Source organism: Pseudochaenichthys georgianus, chromosome 11 (genome assembly GCF_902827115.2).
Source record: "Pseudochaenichthys georgianus chromosome 11, fPseGeo1.2, whole genome shotgun sequence".
Classification (NCBI taxonomy): Eukaryota; Metazoa; Chordata; class Actinopteri; order Perciformes; family Channichthyidae; genus Pseudochaenichthys; species Pseudochaenichthys georgianus.
In genome coordinates, this window is record NC_047513.1 from 32,076,209 (window position 1) to 32,094,293 (window position 18,085).

An 18,085-nucleotide genomic window follows, 5' to 3' on the forward strand; every position below is an offset into this window, starting at 1 on the left:
GTGGTAGTAGTATAAGTAGTTGTAGCCGGGGACGAGTGAGATTTTTCTAACACTTTGCTTTTTCTTCTTCTCCATGCTTAGGTTTCCAGATGGATCCCCAGCGTTGACGTTGACAGCTCTTATATTCTGGTTGTAGAAAAGTATGTTGCTGAGTTTGAGTCCAGAGGGGCTGAGCAGCTGCTAATGTTGAATGAAACATATTGCTGATGAGAAGCTAATTGCTCCCGATAGAGACAAGAGGTCACGATATTTTTAATGTTTTGGAAGAACAAGTCATGCAGAGCCGCTGTGCCTGTTTTAATTACACACCAGTGTGAGGGACCAGAGAGAGGGGGATAATACCAGACAGATCATTCTACAGCCACTGATAACAGCTACAGTTTCAGCTCTCATTATTATGAGGAATAAACATCAGCTTTCTTCATTCCCACTGGAATAAGATAAGTGTAGTGAAGGGACGACATGCATTTCTGATTACTGCAGATTACTGTTTTGTTTTACATTGGTTCTCTAAAGGCAAAGTAATTTAATTTAGCTCAAAACTCGACGGACTAGTGTTTCTCAAACTTTTTCATACCAAGGACACTTAACCAATAAAAAAACACTCGCGGACCACCTAACTCCACAAATATCAAAAAACACAGTTTTTCTAGAACAGATTACAAATCGCCTGGAAATGGTACAAACAAGTGGCAACATGTGTAATGAAGGTGTTGCGCTGGGCTATAGCATGGAATCGAAAGTGAAACTTAACCTCGCTCCATTACGGAGATATTCCCGTGAGAGTGCGGAAAACTTAAATTAATTAATTAATTTCAAATGTGAAATGTTACCAATATACTCACGGACCACTAGGGGGCGCTCACGGACCACCAGTCAACGAATAGCAGATACATTGACTACAACATGTGCTTTATGACTGTCTTTCTGTCATTGTCACACATTGATGGCGCTTCTTTACGGCAAGTGAGAAGAAAACAAGCCCAAAATCACAATTTGCATTCACGTCATTGTTAAGAAGAGTCCAATTGAGATAAACTGGTCACCTTAAAATTATCGTTTTGAGATTCAACCATTGCAAGGTTTGTTTTGTCGTGACTACAAAAATACTTCATGATTTCAAAGAAAGTCCCTTGTGAAGCCGTCTGTCCTCCCATCAGGTGTTTAAATATGAACACTGAGAAGTGATGAATAAAATGAATGTCTCACCCTCAGACCGAACTCTCCGGGGGTCCCGGTTTGCCCCGTTTTCCCGGGAGAACCCTGAGGAATAAAACATTCAGCTTCAGTTCAAACGGCACGATGATGTCAAAACAGAACAGCTGGATTTCTCAACAACAAAATACCCCAAAATCAGCAGGAAAAAGGAAGTTATAAATCCTGATCCTTACCTGAGGCCCCTGGGGACCCTCGGGCCCTTGAGGACCAGGAGGACCAGCATCTCCCTAGAACACATCAAATACACGAGTATGTGTATTATATTTAGTTATATTTTATTCCAAGTAGAAGTCACTCGAGTGAGATGCACAACAAAACTATGAGGAGAAATATAAAACATAAGTAAAAATAAATAATACATGCAAGTTATAACAAATAATAATAACAACATAAGAGTTAAGATCAGCAAATGACCCGTTGGATTTTCTTTTTTTTAAGTATAAAAATAAAACGCTAAATAAACAAAGAAAGGTCCACGGCAAAAGGTGAATAGATTTTAATCAGATGGCTTAAGAAACACTATTATTATTAATATTCCTCATAAACGGTTGTTGTTCTACTTTATCATACCATAAGGTACAGCAGACTTTGAATCTTCACTGTCATGTAATCAAACCAGATTCATTGTTGAACATTACTCACTGTGTCACCCCGTAAGCCGTCTCTCTGAACCTGAAATAATCAAGATGAAAATAAATACCAAATATTCAACCATTGAGAGATTCATTGCGCTACCTTTATTTCATTATCGTGCAAAAAGAGGCCACAGTTAAAACACACTAGCAACCCTCATCTCTAATTAACTACTTTTCAATTAATTGCTTTCTATATTAAATAAATAAATTACAATTTATCAAAAAAAATTTAAATAAAATTACATTTCCAGCAAAATTAGGATTATGAATAAATGATTAAAATAGCTGTAATTTATCTTATCAGTTAATTGAGTAATTGTTGACCTTCTCCTGGAGAACAGTGCCATTGTGCCCACAGTTCATTAACAAGGTCAGCAGGTCAATCTTCTGGCTAAATGGCTCGTTTTAGCGGATTCTGATAAAAAGGCTAAACTGATCCGTGATTAAAAGCACAAAATAAAATGGATATTTCATGTCTCTTTGTTTTGTATTTTTAACCCTCCTGTTGTCTTCGGGTCAAATCTGGCTTCGTGATATCCTTCACAGACATTTGAACATATTAAATTGCTGATCAACAATTTCATTGAATTTTGGATGATTTAGTCAACGCTGTAACACCCATGGTGTTCCCGCCATAAAGAAAACGAATTAGTAACCATCCGGATCAGCACACACACACACACACACACACACACACACACACACACACACACACACACACACACACACACACACACACACACACACACACACACACACACACACACACACACACACACACACACACACACACACACACACACACACACACACACACACACACACACACACACACACACACACACACACACACACACACACACACACACACACACACACACACACACACACACACACACACACACACACACACACACACACACACACACACACACACACACACCCTGAGGTTTCTCCCATGTTCCCCTTTAAACTGTGGGGTTTCTCTGGAAGTGTTTCCTTGTACGATGTGAGGGTCTAAGGACAGAGGGTCTGAGGACAGAGGGTCTAAGGACAGAGGGTCTAAGGACAGAGGGTCTAAGGACAGAGGGTCTGAGGACAGAGGGTCTAAGGACAGAGGGTCTGAGGACAGAGGGTCTGAGGACAGAGGGTCTGAGGACAGAGGGTCTAAGGACAGAGGGTCTAAGGACAGAGGGTCTAAGGACAGAGGGTCTAAGGACAGAGGGTCTAAGGACAGAGGGTCTGAGGACAGAGGGTCTAAGGACAGAGGGTGTCGTATTGTCATACTGATATTTTGTACAAACTGTGAAGTCCACTGAGGCAAATGTAACATTGGGCTATATAAATAAAAATTGATTGATTGATTGTGTGTGTCCCTTATGTGCCCCTCCCCCCACATGGATCAAACCTGGCACACGCAACACATGTTCAGTGTCTGTTCTTTGTATATTTACTGCAGTTCTTCATGTATGCCAGTACTCTGATACAATATTTACAGTTTGAAAGGGTGTGAAATTTAATTTGGTGATGATTCATGGTTTTTGTGTTAATGTAATAGCAGTTAAAACAGGACCGGTCAAATTTGACCGCGAACACCAAAGTAAGGGGGGGAATGAAGACAATAGGAGGGTTGTAAATATCTCCAAGCTCTTCACTCCGGTCATGTTTTTCACCCCTAAACAAGCCGGTAATGTTTTGATCCTTTTGGTGTATTGTTGGCACTCACCACATCCCCAGGTAATCCGGGAAGGCCTCTCTCCCCCTGTGACGTAGTTCAAAGAAAAGAAGACGAAAACCCCGTCATTAGAATCAAGAGACTGTCAGGACAAAAGCACCTCGAGGTCATGACGCTGCAACGACCAGCATTCATCAGATGACTGGTTATTGTAGGCTTAAAGGTCACCTATCATGCTATTGTTAGGCAATAGCATAGCTCTCAGATATATTAAAAATATATATATAAAAAACATGTCTATGAAGTGTTTTGCTCAAAATACCAAACTGATCACCCATTCTAGCCATGCCTCATATCCCTCTATTTCACTTCCTGTTTCAAAAGTGCTGATTTTGGGGATAAAGCTTTAAAGAGGAGGGGTCTGAGCTCATGCGGGACCCGGCAGCTACCGTCTAAACTAAATGCTGCCGTGATGAAACGCCATATCATGGATTATCAAGGATCTGAAACAGTCTGGAGCTCAAAGGCTTTCTCTCTTGCCGGTTACACCACAAGGTGAGTTCCTTTCTACTTCCTGCTTCTTCACACACATGCTCTCCAGTACAGGTTAGCTCTGAGTGTTAGCATGCTAATGTAAACACCGACCATATTACGTCCAGAACAGTCGGGCATTGTTTCTGATAGCAACGTTTCTGATTGGGCCGTGGGTCCACATTTCAGATGTTACGTCATATCGGACGCAAATCTGGATCAGCTCCGTTGTTCCCCGTTTTTAGAGATTTGGGTACGGAGGAAAAGAGAGAGGGTTTTATGTTCTGACGCTGCGTGAGTTCCCCGACGCACCGGGGACACATGTTGATGTAGAGAAGACATCACAAAGTGCATTTTGCATGATAGGTCCCCTTTAAGGGAAAGTGAAACGTGTGGGTAAAGCTTCATGGGAATGTATCTGCGTGCATCCTCCTGCATGCATATGGGTGTGGTAAAAGCGTTTGTGCACCGCTGGAGGAATCATCAAAGTGGGTAATTACAGACAGACAAATGAAGTCAGCGTTTCATTTTGTCAGACAAACGAGTGGGCTGAGACTCAGAGGAATGTCTGGAGAGAGCAGACAGAAGCTCGGGAAACCTGGGATAGCTCTTTAAAAATGAACAAAATGCTTAAGGCAACACATGAAGTGGTGCTTCTTCATAAAGCACAGGAGGGACATACCTTGCCGCCTTTAACTCCAGAGAGCCCAGAGGCACCGGACAGTCCTTTCACACCCTGACACATTCAAGAGAAAAGCTTAATTAACGCAGAAGTGGATCATTAAATCATAAAAACATTATTATTTGTGGGGGTTTTCTGTAAAGTCTTAAGCAGAGTCATCGCTTACATCTTTCCCAGGAACACCAGGTTTGCCGGGGAATCCATCGAAACCTGCCTCGCCCTAAAACGTGTAGAGGAAAATATAATTATGCTTTGAAAATGCTGAGTAATAAAGTCTCCTACTGTAACTCATGAAAACGTTGAAATGTGTTTTATCAGAACCACCATTAGTATAGTTGTAAGTATTTAGCAAATAATCAACTCTCGAAGTGATGGAGACCGTGGTATGTAAAGTCCAATTAAGTGCTAGCCTAATTAGCATATCTGCAGCTATACTCTGCCAAAGTCAACTCGGCATTATTAATAAAAACAATTAAAATGTATGATAAAAATAAAAATACAATTTAAATACAAAAAATAATATAAATATATATTTTTTCATGTTATTCTAAAATGGATCGTCGCTTTGTCCCCAGGTGATGAATAAAGTATTTGTCATTGTGATTCTGTAGTGCACATTTTATAACATATCTCCAGTCCATCTAGTATACAAGTAATTGGTAGACAATTTGACCGCATGCCGGTGTTGCAAGATAATAAAATCGGCAGCACAAAAGTCCTCAGGATTCTTCCCTTCAGACCCCATTTATATCCGTTCCAAATCCAAAGGAGAATAATCCAGTTTTGTTATTTCTGTGTGGATCAAAGCCACGGGCCACATGACATGTCACTTTGTAGACGCTTTTATCCAAAGCGACGTACATACTCAATACTGTGGGCAATCCCCACAGGAGCACTTTGGGGTGAAGTGTCTCAGGGACCAGAGATGGGGTCGTTACTAAAAAAAAGTAATATATTACATATTACTTTAAAAAAAGGTAATATATTACACTACTTCGTTACTCTCTACATAAAGTAACTCGTTACTTTACTCGCAGGGCCGGCCCGCCCCTCCCTGCAGGCAGATCACGCAGACTGCTAAAGTTTCAAATGTTCTCTTTAGTTTAGTTTCCATTGTCGCATAAGACTGATCCAGATCCTGAATGTTCTCCTATCTGACCGTGGCTGTCCTCTGTCTCCTGCTATCTGACCGTGGCTGTCCTCTGTCTCCTGCTATCTGACCGTGGCTGTCCTCTGTCTCCTGCTATCTGACCGTGGCTGTCCTCTGTCTCCTGCTATCTGACCGTGGCTGTCCTCTGTCTCCTGCTATCTGTATATTTTGCGCAGTCTATCTCTGCTCACGCTGTTGCGTCGGCGTGTTCTCCTGCGTGTTGGCCACGTGTTGCACTGGAGCACACCGCAAAGACTTCAGCCGAGCACGTACGAACTGCGCATGCGTGAGTGGCAATAACTCTCCTTACCAGCAGGCGGCGGTAGTGTGTATTCGTCATTCAAAACAGGCAACAACCGGAAAACAGAGAAGAAGAACAGACTGTGATATAAATAAACAACAGCTATGTGCGTTAGCTTCACCTAGCATGTGTTCTTTGCAGGTGTTTGGTGAGGTTTGATTATGACTGATTTTAGAAAGTAACGAAGTAACGCGTGTCGGGGCAATGTTAGTAACTGTAGTGTGATTACTGAATTATAAAAGTAGCGCGTTACACTACTCCGTTACCGACAAAGTAATATTATTACAGTAACGTGTTACCCAACTCTGTCAGGGACACAAGGACATGCTGACTGCAGTGGGGTTTGAACCTGTGAACCCCCGAACACCAACGCACAACCCACTGCGCCACACGCCTCCAGTTTTGCTATTTCTGTGTGGATCAAAGCCGCGGGCCACATTACCATAAAGCTACGCTGCTAGCATGGCTAATAAAGAGCAGATTTTTTAAACAGTGGACAGTGCTGTGTACCCGAAAGCATCCTTACGTCCTCACTCAGGAACCGTGGCCTGACTTCAACGCCAGGTGCCTCCTCTAAACGTTCCTTCATCGCTTTTCTGAGGAAAGTGCTTTTCCAGTTTTCACAGGAATTGCTTACCGACTGAATTGCTGGATGATGGACAGCTCTAACTTTTGCATTAGCATGTTTGAAAGGAGTGTGTGGAGAACATGCTGCACATCCTCAGGCCACATGGAGAAGTCATCAGTGAACTGACTGTGTGTGTATGGCTTCATACAAAGCCCTTAAAGTCACAAGTTGACGTCTCAGCGTGACACAAAAGCCACTGTTACCACGGTTATTGAATCACAAAAACATATTGACTCAAGTGGGAGAAAAGCTGATTTCTTTGAATGGTTTCTAACATCGTGTTGGCAGATCGGAGGAAGACAGCAGACGTCAACATACTGAAGCTTCAGAGGGTCTCGATGAGTTAGCCAAACGCCCACACAGGACCCCAGACAGGAAGTGTGGAGAGTGAATCAAGGAAGCCACATCTGTTCGCACCATTACGCCCCCCCCCCCAGCTCCCGGTCCTTCTGAAGAAGAACGGCCTTTTCTCAGAAGTTAACCTCGTTCTCCGGATTTGCGGTAAAAGGTCGACTGTGTGCAGGTTTAATCCAACATACGGTACATGTTCAAATACTGGGACATGATGGGAAAACATGAACAAGGACACTTAATGTGGAACTCTCTCTCGTCCCTGAGCACCTGAGGATTTCATCAACATGCTAAACCCTAGCTGTGGATTTCTTATAATACAAAAGAAAGGGATGCAGCGTTACTAACCTTGTTTCCTGTACTTCCTGTGTCACCCCTTGAACCGTATTCACCCTACAAAAAATACAATACAATTTAATATATGTATATCATCATTTATCAAAACCAGATGTTAAAGATTCTTCTCCAGTATATCAGTATGTAGTGTCTCTACTTTAAAGAGTCCTCTCCTGCTGATGTTCAGGTGTATATCAGTATGTAGCGTCTCTACTTTAAAGAGTCCTCTCCTGCTGATGTTCAAGTGTATATCAGTGTGTAGTGTCTCTACTTTAAAGAGTCCTCTCCTGCTGATGTTCAGGTGTATATCAGTGTGTAGTGTCTCTACTTTAAAGAGTCCTCTCCTGCTGATGTTCAGGTGTATATCAGTATGTAGTGTCTCTACTTTAAAGAGTCCTCTCCTGCTGATGTTCAGGTGTATATCAGTATGTAGTGTCTCTACTTTAAAGAGTCCTCTCCTGCTGATGTTCAGGTGTATATCAGTATGTAGTGTCTCTACTTTAAAGAGTCCTCTCTGCTGATGTTCAGGTGTATATCAGTATGTAGTGTCTCTACTTTAAAGAGTCCTCTCCTGCTGATGTTCAGGTGTATATCAGCATGTAGTGTCTCTACTTTAAAGAGTCCTCTCCTGCTGATGTCCAGGTGTATATCAGCATGTAGTGTCTCTACTTTAAAGAGTCCTCTCCTGCTGATGTTCAGGTGTATATCAGTATGTAGTGTCTCTACTTTAAAGAGTCCTCTCCTGTTGATGTTCAGGTGTATATCAGTATGTAGTGTCTCTACTTTAAAGAGTCCTCTCCTGTTGATGTTCAGGTGTATATCAGTATGTAGTGTCTCTACTTTAAAGAGTCCTCTCCTGCTGATGTTCAGGTGTATATCAGTATGTAGTGTCTCTACTTTAAAGAGTCCTCTCCTGCTGATGTTCAGGTGTATATCAGTATGTAGTGTCTCTACTTTAAAGAGTCCTCTCCTGCTGATGTTCAGGTGTATATCAGTATGTAGTGTCTCTACTTTAAAGAGTCCTCTCCTGCTGATGTTCAGGTGTATATCAGTATGTAGTGTCTCTACTTTAAAGAGTCCTCTCCTGCTGATGTTCAGGTGTATATCAGTATGTAGTGTCTCTACTTTAAAGAGTCCTCTCCTGCTGATGTTCAGGTGTATATCAGTATGTAGTGTCTCCATGCTTTAATGTTCATAAAGCTCTTTATTTCTCTCATACTGCCTGTGCTTCTGCACCTCTTTTCACCCTCTGTCTGAAACCAGAGCCCAGTCTGCTCTGATTGGTTAGCTGGCCGGCTCTGTTGTGATTGATCAACCGCTTAGAGATGTCCCGCCCCTTAGCCACGTACAATGTGTTGGAGCGCTAGCCAATCGATGACGAAGGACTTCACTTTGTTACAGAACTTTGGGATTTTAACCCTTTACAGTAAATGCACAGACACCTGTTTTACACACGACAGGAAATGGAAATAAAGAACAATAGGGCCTCTTTAAAAGATCATACTCACAGAGACACCCTTTGGTCCCGATGAGCCAGGAGTTCCTTCGTCTCCTTGAATTCCCTGTTAGAATATAAACAAAATGTTATTAGCAGGAAGTTGGACTCCCCAAAAGTGTTACTCAGCGATATACTTTAAGGCCAGCTGGCACAGCGCCGAGTCAGAAGGAGAATCAATGTCAGAAACCGGAAACCCCAACAAAGAAACAGCAGTTGTCAGTGGCAGGACCCCCCCCCCCCCCCCCCATCATGGGAGAACCTTAGACTTTGACCTCTGACCTCAGCTTTATTGTTTCCTCATGCCAAAAGGAGAACCCATGTGTGATCTCTAAATCATTTGAGAGCTATATTTTCTCTCATCATTGCTCGTTTCATTAAATATGAGATAGTTTTACAATCTCACCCCAAAGTCAGACTAGATGCTGGCTTTACTGATATTTGAGGTCGTACCAATAACATGTGAACACAGTGGAACCCATTTAAAGCTGAAAAGACAATTTTAATAACAACTTAAACTTCAGGGTTTTTTTACTTACGATGTTGGAGCAAGAAAACTCGTCAAAAGCTGCCTCAATTGTTAAGAAAATGTCTTTTAAATTTCTATTTTGGGACTGGATTTATGAATAGAAATCAGGCCGTATTGTTAACATATAAATTTGAATTAAAAACGTAGATATGATCCTCCGTACGACAGGGTAAAATACAAGTCAAACCGCTTTTCTACTGTCCTTTTAATATGAAATAGTAGGAAAACTTCTTTTTAAATATGTGAATAAAATTAGATAATTGAATTTCCATTCAATTAATACTCAATTTGGACTTCTACTGGCAACATGGTCTAATGCTATTGTTGAATTGGCAATCGGCTCGTATGACAAAACAAGGCTTTCCTTTGAGTGTTCACCTCACATATTTATTTATGTTACTTTATTTACGACAATTGACCTTCTTGATAACAATACTGTAAACCAGGCTTGTTCAAAAACGATTTCACATGCATCTATAGCACACGTGTCAAACTCGAGGCCCGGGGGCCAAATCAGGGCCGTGGTGGATTTAATTTCGGCCCGCAGGATAATTTCTAATCACTATTAGATCTGGCCCGCCGGTATATTGCACACCTTCCCTCCATCCTGAGGGTCTCCTCCGCTCAGAGCCTGACCCCAAACATTGATGACCTTGCACCCGAGATGAGATGCCAAGTGTCTGAGCTAGCATCTCAGAGCAGCAACCTGAGTTCAATGGATGCTTCCTTCTGCACTTTCTCTCTCAGGACAACAGGGCATGTTTGGTTTCTCTTTGAGGGGAATAGTTTTGTTGAAGCTGTTGTTGGCCTGTGGGAAAATGTACTCATAAGAAATGACTCTGGAGAAGCTGCAGATAGAGCTATAAGAAATTAATGCAGCTGATTATTTAATGTTGTTTTTATAGGCAATAGTTTAAGCTTTGTTAGTTCCAGGTTTAATATGTGCAATAAGTTCATTTCAATAAGTTCTGCAATAAACATTGAACCAGTCCGGCCATCGACTAGTACCCATTTTTTTATTTTGGCCCACTGTGTATTTGAGTTTGACCCCCTGCTCTATAGTCTCTATTCTCTGCTATGATCCAGCCTGTCACTGATTGAGTATTACCTGTGTTTATCAAAAGGGGGCGATCACTCCCTCACATCCAATACCCAAATCTGAGCCTGCACCCCCTCCCCTTTCTCCCCCTCCTCACTCTTTCACCAGCTGCTGCTTCATCCAAGGGAAAGTCAACCAAAACTGCCTCTTTTTTCACAGGAAGTCAATAACGGGCTGAGCTGTAATTGTGCAGAAAAACGTCTGTACGCCCACTTAATTATCAGAACATAAATATTCACTCACCTTTGTTCCAGCTGGACCTTCAGGCCCTGCATCACCAGCCAGTCCTGCTGCGCCCTATTTACAGATAAACACACATGAAAACACTAGAGATGGCAAAAGTACACACATCCTTTACTAAGTAGAAAGTCCAGGTATTTGAGTTCAAAATGTGAGAAGTAGAAAGTACAGGTATTTGAGTTCAAAATGTAAGAAGTAGAAAGTACAGGTATTTGAGTTCAACATGTAAGAAGTAGAAAGTACAGGTATTTGAGTTCAACATGTAAGAAGTAGAAAGTACAGGTATTTGTGTTCAACATGTAAGAAGTAGAAAGTACAGGTATTTGAGTTCAACATGTAAGAAGTAGAAAGTACAGGTATTTGAGTTCAACATGTAAGAAGTAGAAAGTACAGGTATTTGAGTTCAACATGTAAGAAGTAGAAAGTACAGGTATTTGTGTTCAACATGTAAGAAGTAGAAAGTACAGGTATTTGAGTTCAACATGTAAGAAGTAGAAAGTACAGGTATTTGAGTTCAACATGTAAGAAGTAGAAAGTACAGGTATTTGTGTTCAACATGTAAGAAGTAGAAAGTACAGGTATTTGAGTTCAACATGTAAGAAGTAGAAAGTACAGGTATTTGAGTTCAACATGTAAGAAGTAGAAAGTACAGGTATTTGAGTTCAACATGTAAGAAGTAGAAAGTACAGGTATTTGTGTTCAACATGTAAGAAGTAGAAAGTACAGGTATTTGAGTTCAACATGTAAGAAGTAGAAAGTACAGGTATTTGTGTTTAACATGTAAGAAGTAGAAAGTACAGGTATTTGAGTTCAAAATGTAAGAAGTAGAAAGTACAGGTATTTGAGTTCAACATGTAAGAAGTAGAAAGTACAGGTATTTGAGTTCAACATGTAAGAAGTAGAAAGTACAGGTACTTGTGTTCAACATGTAAGAAGTAGAAAGTACAGGTACTTGTGTTCAACATGTAAGAAGTAGAGAGTACAGGTATTTGTGTTCAACATGTAAGAAGTAGAAAGTACAGGTGTTTGTGTTCAACATGTAAGAAGTAGAAAGTACAGGTATTTGAGTTCAACATGTAAGAAGTAGAAAGTACAGGTATTTGAGTTCAACATGTGAGAAGTAGAAAGTACAGGTATTTGAGTTCAACATGTAAGAAGTAGAAAGTACAGGTATTTGAGTTCAACATGTAAGAAGTAGAAAGTACAGGTATTTGAGTTCAACATGTAAGAAGTAGAAAGTACAGGTATTTGAGTTCAAAATGTAAGAAGTAGAAAGTACAGGTATTTGAGTTCAACATGTAAGAAGTAGAAAGTACAGGTATTTGAGTTCAACATGTAAGAAGTAGAAAGTACAGGTATTTGTGTTCAACATGTAAGAAGTAGAAAGTACAGGTATTTGAGTTCAACATGTAAGAAGTAGAAAGTACAGGTATTTGAGTTCAACATGTAAGAAGTAGAAAGTACAGGTATTTGTGTTCAACATGTAAGAAGTAGAAAGTACAGGTATTTGTGTTCAACATGTAAGAAGTAGAAAGTACAGGTATTTGTGTTCAACATGTAAGAAGTAGAAAGTACAGGTATTTGTGTTCAACATGTAAGAAGTAGAAAGTACAGGTATTTGGGTTCAACATGTAAGAAGTAGAAAGTACAGGTATTTGAGTTCAACATGTAAGAAGTAGAAAGTACAGGTATTTGTGTTCAACATGTAAGAAGTAGAAAGTACAGGTATTTGTGTTCAACATGTAAGAAGTAGAAAGTACAGGTATTTGTGTTCAACATGTAAGAAGTAGAAAGTACAGGTATTTGTGTTCAACATGTAAGAAGTAGAAAGTACAGGTATTTGAGTTCAACATGTAAGAAGTAGAAAGTACAGGTATTTGAGTTCAACATGTGAGAAGTAGAAAGTACAGGTATTTGAGTTCAACATGTGAGAAGTAGAAAGTACAGGTATTTGTGTTCAACATGTAAGAAGTAGAAAGTACAGGTATTTGAGTTCAACATGTAAGAAGTAGAAAGTACAGGTATTTGTGTTCAACATGTAAGAAGTAGAAAGTACAGGTACTTGTGTTCAACATGTAAGAAGTAGAGAGTACAGGTACTTGTGTTCAACATGTAAGAAGTAGAAAGTACAGGTACTTGTGTTCAACATGTAAGAAGTAGAAAGTACAGGTATTTGAGTTCAACATGTAAGAAGTAGAAAGTACAGGTATTTGGGTTCAACATGTAAGAAGTAGAAAGTACAGGTATTTGTGTTCAACATGTAAGAAGTAGAAAGTACAGGTACTTGTGTTCAACATGTAAGAAGTAGAAAGTACAGGTACTTGTGTTCAACATGTAAGAAGTAGAGAGTACAGGTATTTGTGTTCAACATGTAAGAAGTAGAAAGTACAGGTGTTTGTGTTCAACATGTAAGAAGTAGAAAGTACAGGTATTTGTGTTCAACATGTAAGAAGTAGAAAGTACAGGTATTTGAGTTCAACATGTAAGAAGTAGAAAGTACAGGTACTTGAGTTCAACATGTGAGAAGTAGAAAGTACAGGTACTTGAGTTCAACATGTAAGAAGTAGAAAGTACAGGTATTTGTGTTCTAACATGTAAGAAGTAGAAAGTACAGGTATTTGAGTTCAACATGTAAGAAGTAGAAAGTACAGGTATTTGGGTTCAACATGTAAGAAGTAGAAAGTACAGGTATTTGAGTTCAACATGTAAGAAGTAGAAAGTACAGGTATTTGTGTTCAACATGTAAGAAGTAGAAAGTACAGGTATTTGTGTTCAACATGTAAGAAGTAGAAAGTACAGGTATTTGAGTTCAACATGTAAGAAGTAGAAAGTACAGGTATTTGTGTTCAACATGTAAGAAGTAGAAAGTACAGGTATTTGAGTTCAACATGTAAGAAGTAGAAAGTACAGGTATTTGTGTTCAACATGTAAGAAGTAGAAAGTACAGGTACTTGTGTTCAACATGTAAGAAGTAGAGAGTACAGGTACTTGTGTTCAACATGTAAGAAGTAGAAAGTACAGGTATTTGAGTTCAACATGTAAGAAGTAGAAAGTACAGGTATTTGGGTTCAACATGTAAGAAGTAGAATGTACAGGTATTTGAGTTCAACATGTAAGAAGTAGAAAGTACAGGTATTTGTGTTCAACATGTAAGAAGTAGAAAGTACAGGTATTTGTGTTCAACATGTAAGAAGTAGAAAGTACAGGTATTTGTGTTCAACATGTAAGAAGTAGAAAGTGCAGGTATTTGGGTTCAACATGTAAGAAGTAGAAAGTACAGGTATTTGAGTTCAACAGGTGAGAAGTAGAAAGTACAGGTATTTGTGTTCAACATGTAAGAAGTAGAAAGTACAGGTATTTGTGTTCAACATGTAAGAAGTAGAAAGTACAGGTATTTGAGTTCAACATGTAAGAAGTAGAAAGTACAGGTATTTGTGTTCAACATGTAAGAAGTAGAAAGTGCAGGTATTTGTGTTCAACATGTAAGAAGTAGAAAGTACAGGTATTTGAGTTCAACATGTAAGAAGTAGAAAGTACAGGTATTTGTGTTCAACATGTAAGAAGTAGAAAGTACAGGTACTTGTGTTCAACATGTAAGAAGTAGAGAGTACAGGTACTTGTGTTCAACATGTAAGAAGTAGAAAGTACAGGTATTTGTGTTCAACATGTAAGAAGTAGAAAGTACAGGTATTTGAGTTCAACATGTGAGAAGTAGAAAGTTCAGGTATTTGTGTTCAACATGTGTGAAGTAGAAAGTACAGGTATTTGTGTTCAACATGTAAGAAGTAGAAAGTACAGGTATTTGAGTTCAACATGTAAGAAGTAGAAAGTACAGGTATTTGTGTTCAACATGTAAGAAGTAGAAAGTACAGGTATTTGAGTTCAATATGTAAGAAGTAGAAAGTACAGGTATTTGGGTTCAACATGTAAGAAGTAGAAAGTACAGGTATTTGTGTTCAACATGTAGAAAGTACAGGTATTTGAGTTCAACATGTAAGAAGTAGAAAGTACAGGTATTTGTGTTCAACATGTAAGAAGTAGAAAGTACAGGTATTTGGGTTCAACATGTAAGAAGTAGAGAGTACAGGTATTTGTGTTCAACATGTAAGAAGTAGAAAGTACAGGTATTTGAGTTCAAAATGTAAGAAGTAGAAAGTACAGGTATTTGAGTTCAACATGTAATAAGTAGAAAGTACAGGTATTTGAGTTCAACATGTAAGAAGTAGAAAGTACAGGTATTGAGTTCAACATGTAAGAAGTAGAAAGTACAGGTATTTGAGTTCAACATGTAAGAAGTAGAAAGTACAGGTATTTGAGTTCAACATGTAAGAAGTAGAAAGTACAGGTATTTGTGTTCAACATGTAAGAAGTAGAAAGTTCAGGTATTTGTGTTCAACATGTAAGAAGTAGAAAGTACAGGTATTTGTGTTCAACATGTAAGAAGTAGAAAGTACAGGTATTTGTGTTCAACATGTAGAAAGTACAGGTATTTGAGTTCAACATGTAAGAAGTAGAAAGTACAGGTATTTGTGTTCAACATGTAAGAAGTAGAAAGTACAGGTATTTGGGTTCAACATGTAAGAAGTAGAGAGTACAGGTATTTGTGTTCAACATGTAAGAAGTATAAAGTACAGGTATTTGAGTTCAAAATGTAAGAAGTAGAAAGTACAGGTATTTGAGTTCAACATGTAAGAAGTAGAAAGTACAGGTATTTGAGTTCAACATGTAAGAAGTAGAAAGTACAGGTATTTGAGTTCAACATGTAAGAAGTAGAAAGTACAGGTATTTGAGTTCAACATGTAAGAAGTAGAAAGTACAGGTATTTGAGTTCAAAATGTAAGAAGTAGAAAGTACAGGTATTTGAGTTCAACATGTAAGAAGTAGAAAGTACAGGTATTTGTGTTCAACATGTAATAAGTAGAAAGTACAGGTATTTGAGTTCAACATGTAAGAAGTAGACAGTACAGGTATTTGAGTTCAACATGTAAGAAGTAGAAAGTACAGGTATTTGAGTTCAACATGTAAGAAGTAGAAAATACAGGTATTTGAGTTCAACATGTAAGAAGTAGAAAGTACAGGTATTTGTGTTCAACATGTAAGAAGTAGAAAGTTCAGGTATTTGTGTTCAACATGTAAGAAGTAGAAAGTACAGGTATTTGTGTTCAACATGTAAGAAGTAGAAAGTACAGGTATTTGTGTTCAACATGTAAGAAGTAGAAAGTACAGGTATTTGTGTTCAACATGTAAGAAGTAGAAAGTACAGGTATTGTGTTCAACATGTAAGAAGTAGAAAGTACAGGTGTTTGTGTTCAACATGTAAGAAGTAGAAAGTACAGGTGTTTGTGTTCAACATGTAAGAAGTAGAAAGTACAGGTATTGTGTTCAACATGTAAGAAGTAGAAAGTACAGGTATTTGTGTTCAACATGTAAGAAGTAGAAAGTACAGGTATTTGTGTTCAACATGTAAGAAGTAGAAAGTACAGGTATTTGAGTTCAACATGTAAGAAGTAGAAAGTACAGGTATTTGTGTTCAACATGTGAGAAGTAGAAAGTACAGGTATTTGAGTTCAACATGTGAGAAGTAGAAAGTACAGGTATTTGAGTTCAACATGTAAGAAGTAGAAAGTACAGGTATTTGGGTTCAACATGTAAGAAGTCAAAGTAAAAAGTCATCAGAAAAATAAGTAGTGGAGTAAAGTAGTGATACCAGAAAAATGTACTTAAGTACAGTAACAAAGTATTTGTACTCCACTACTTCCCACCTCTGGAAAACACACATCCTTGTGTTTGAAACCTTATTCTTACCTTGTTTCCTTTGTCTCCAGATAATCCGTCGATACCTGGCACACCACCGAGCCCCTGTCAGGTGATCAGAAACACATCATTAATAACAGATTGTGAAGTTTTATAACGAAATTCAACGTATTATAGACATCCTCCACGTCCAGGTTCACACGGTGCACACCTTCTCTCCTTTACGTGCAGGAGCACCTGTCAACCCTATCCTGCCTGAATCACCCTGTGGACAAAAGGCAAGTGTTTACTTTGACTGTTTGGTTATAAACAAGCATGCAAGATGGCCGGGGACACAGGCGGCGATGGCGTGCTGTCAGAAAGAAACAACCTGGTAGCGTAAGAAAACATGGACATTAGTTCAGGCCTGTTCAATTCATGTTTTAAAGGGGGCAGATTTAAACAAAGGGACGTGACAAGAATTTAAATGCAGCTTTTTAGTCTGGATGTTGCATCGAACATAATGTTTATTCAGTTTGATTGTCCCAAATAGCATCATTTGAAACTGTTAAACAACAACATGATGTCTGTGCTTAACATAAGCCGCGTTCACACTGCGGTACTTTTCCCACAAAGGTTCATGCGAACTTAGTTCATGATCGCGTTCACACCAAAAAGAGCCGGTACTAAAAGTAGTTCATGCAAACCTTTTTACCCCCTCGAAAGTCCCTGCTAGAGAGCAGGGACTTTCGAGCGGCTCTTTTGTGAGAAAAGAGCTATATTCCTGATTGGCTGGGCGAATTGCAAACCACGCCCCGTAAAACTCCCAAAAGGTTTTGTGAAGCCGCCATTTTATTATCCTCGCATTAGCATTATTAGCATTAGCATTAGCCCAGCGCAGAAACGCAGAGAGACTAACTTATGGCAACACAAAATAAAACATGGGAGCGGTAGAGATGAGGAGGTGTCGGCGTTCTGGCGATTTACTCTGAAGGCTTCAGTAGAAGCTGCTGGGACTCCCAGCAGCTTCTACTGAAGCCTTCCCCAACTCCGGGGACTTCCGGCCGGGGACTTTGGGCGGCAGTATACGCCGTGAAGTGGTTTGCGGCCTACCAGTAAACCCAAAGCAGAAGAAGAAGAAGTGACGTCAGCGGCTTCATTTGCCTAATCCACCCCCAGGGACTTTTTCTGGTGTGAACGCGATCTGTACTTAGTTCATGAGAACTAAAGAGTTCACATGAACTAAGTTCGCATGAACCTTTGTGGGAAAAGTACCGCAGTGTGAACGCGGCCATTGTTACTGAATGGACTAAGTAGCCTAATGATATAATGATGACCTTCTATTTAATCATACAAGGCCAACTGATATAAAAGTCATGTTGAATGTTTTATAAATAAATGAGTTGCTTTTAACTGTCCGTAAAAGTGTTAATAGTGAGGATGGTAAAATGAATCAATAGGGAGAAATGTAATGAAATAAAT

General features: G+C 39.4%; 1 protein-coding gene across 1 annotated transcript in view; it reads right to left on the reverse strand.

Annotated features, from left to right (window-relative positions):
• Positions 1 to 18,085, reverse strand: part of col22a1 (collagen, type XXII, alpha 1) — a 97,742-nt gene that overhangs the window by 51,177 nt on the left and 28,480 nt on the right. Inside the window, 11 exon segments of the mRNA XM_034094905.2 lie at positions 1,210 to 1,263; positions 1,392 to 1,445; positions 1,861 to 1,890; positions 3,580 to 3,615; positions 4,742 to 4,795; positions 4,908 to 4,961; positions 7,520 to 7,564; positions 9,016 to 9,069; positions 10,874 to 10,927; positions 16,676 to 16,729; positions 16,836 to 16,889. Coding sequence (XP_033950796.1) covers positions 1,210 to 1,263; positions 1,392 to 1,445; positions 1,861 to 1,890; positions 3,580 to 3,615; positions 4,742 to 4,795; positions 4,908 to 4,961; positions 7,520 to 7,564; positions 9,016 to 9,069; positions 10,874 to 10,927; positions 16,676 to 16,729; positions 16,836 to 16,889 — 543 coding nt within the window.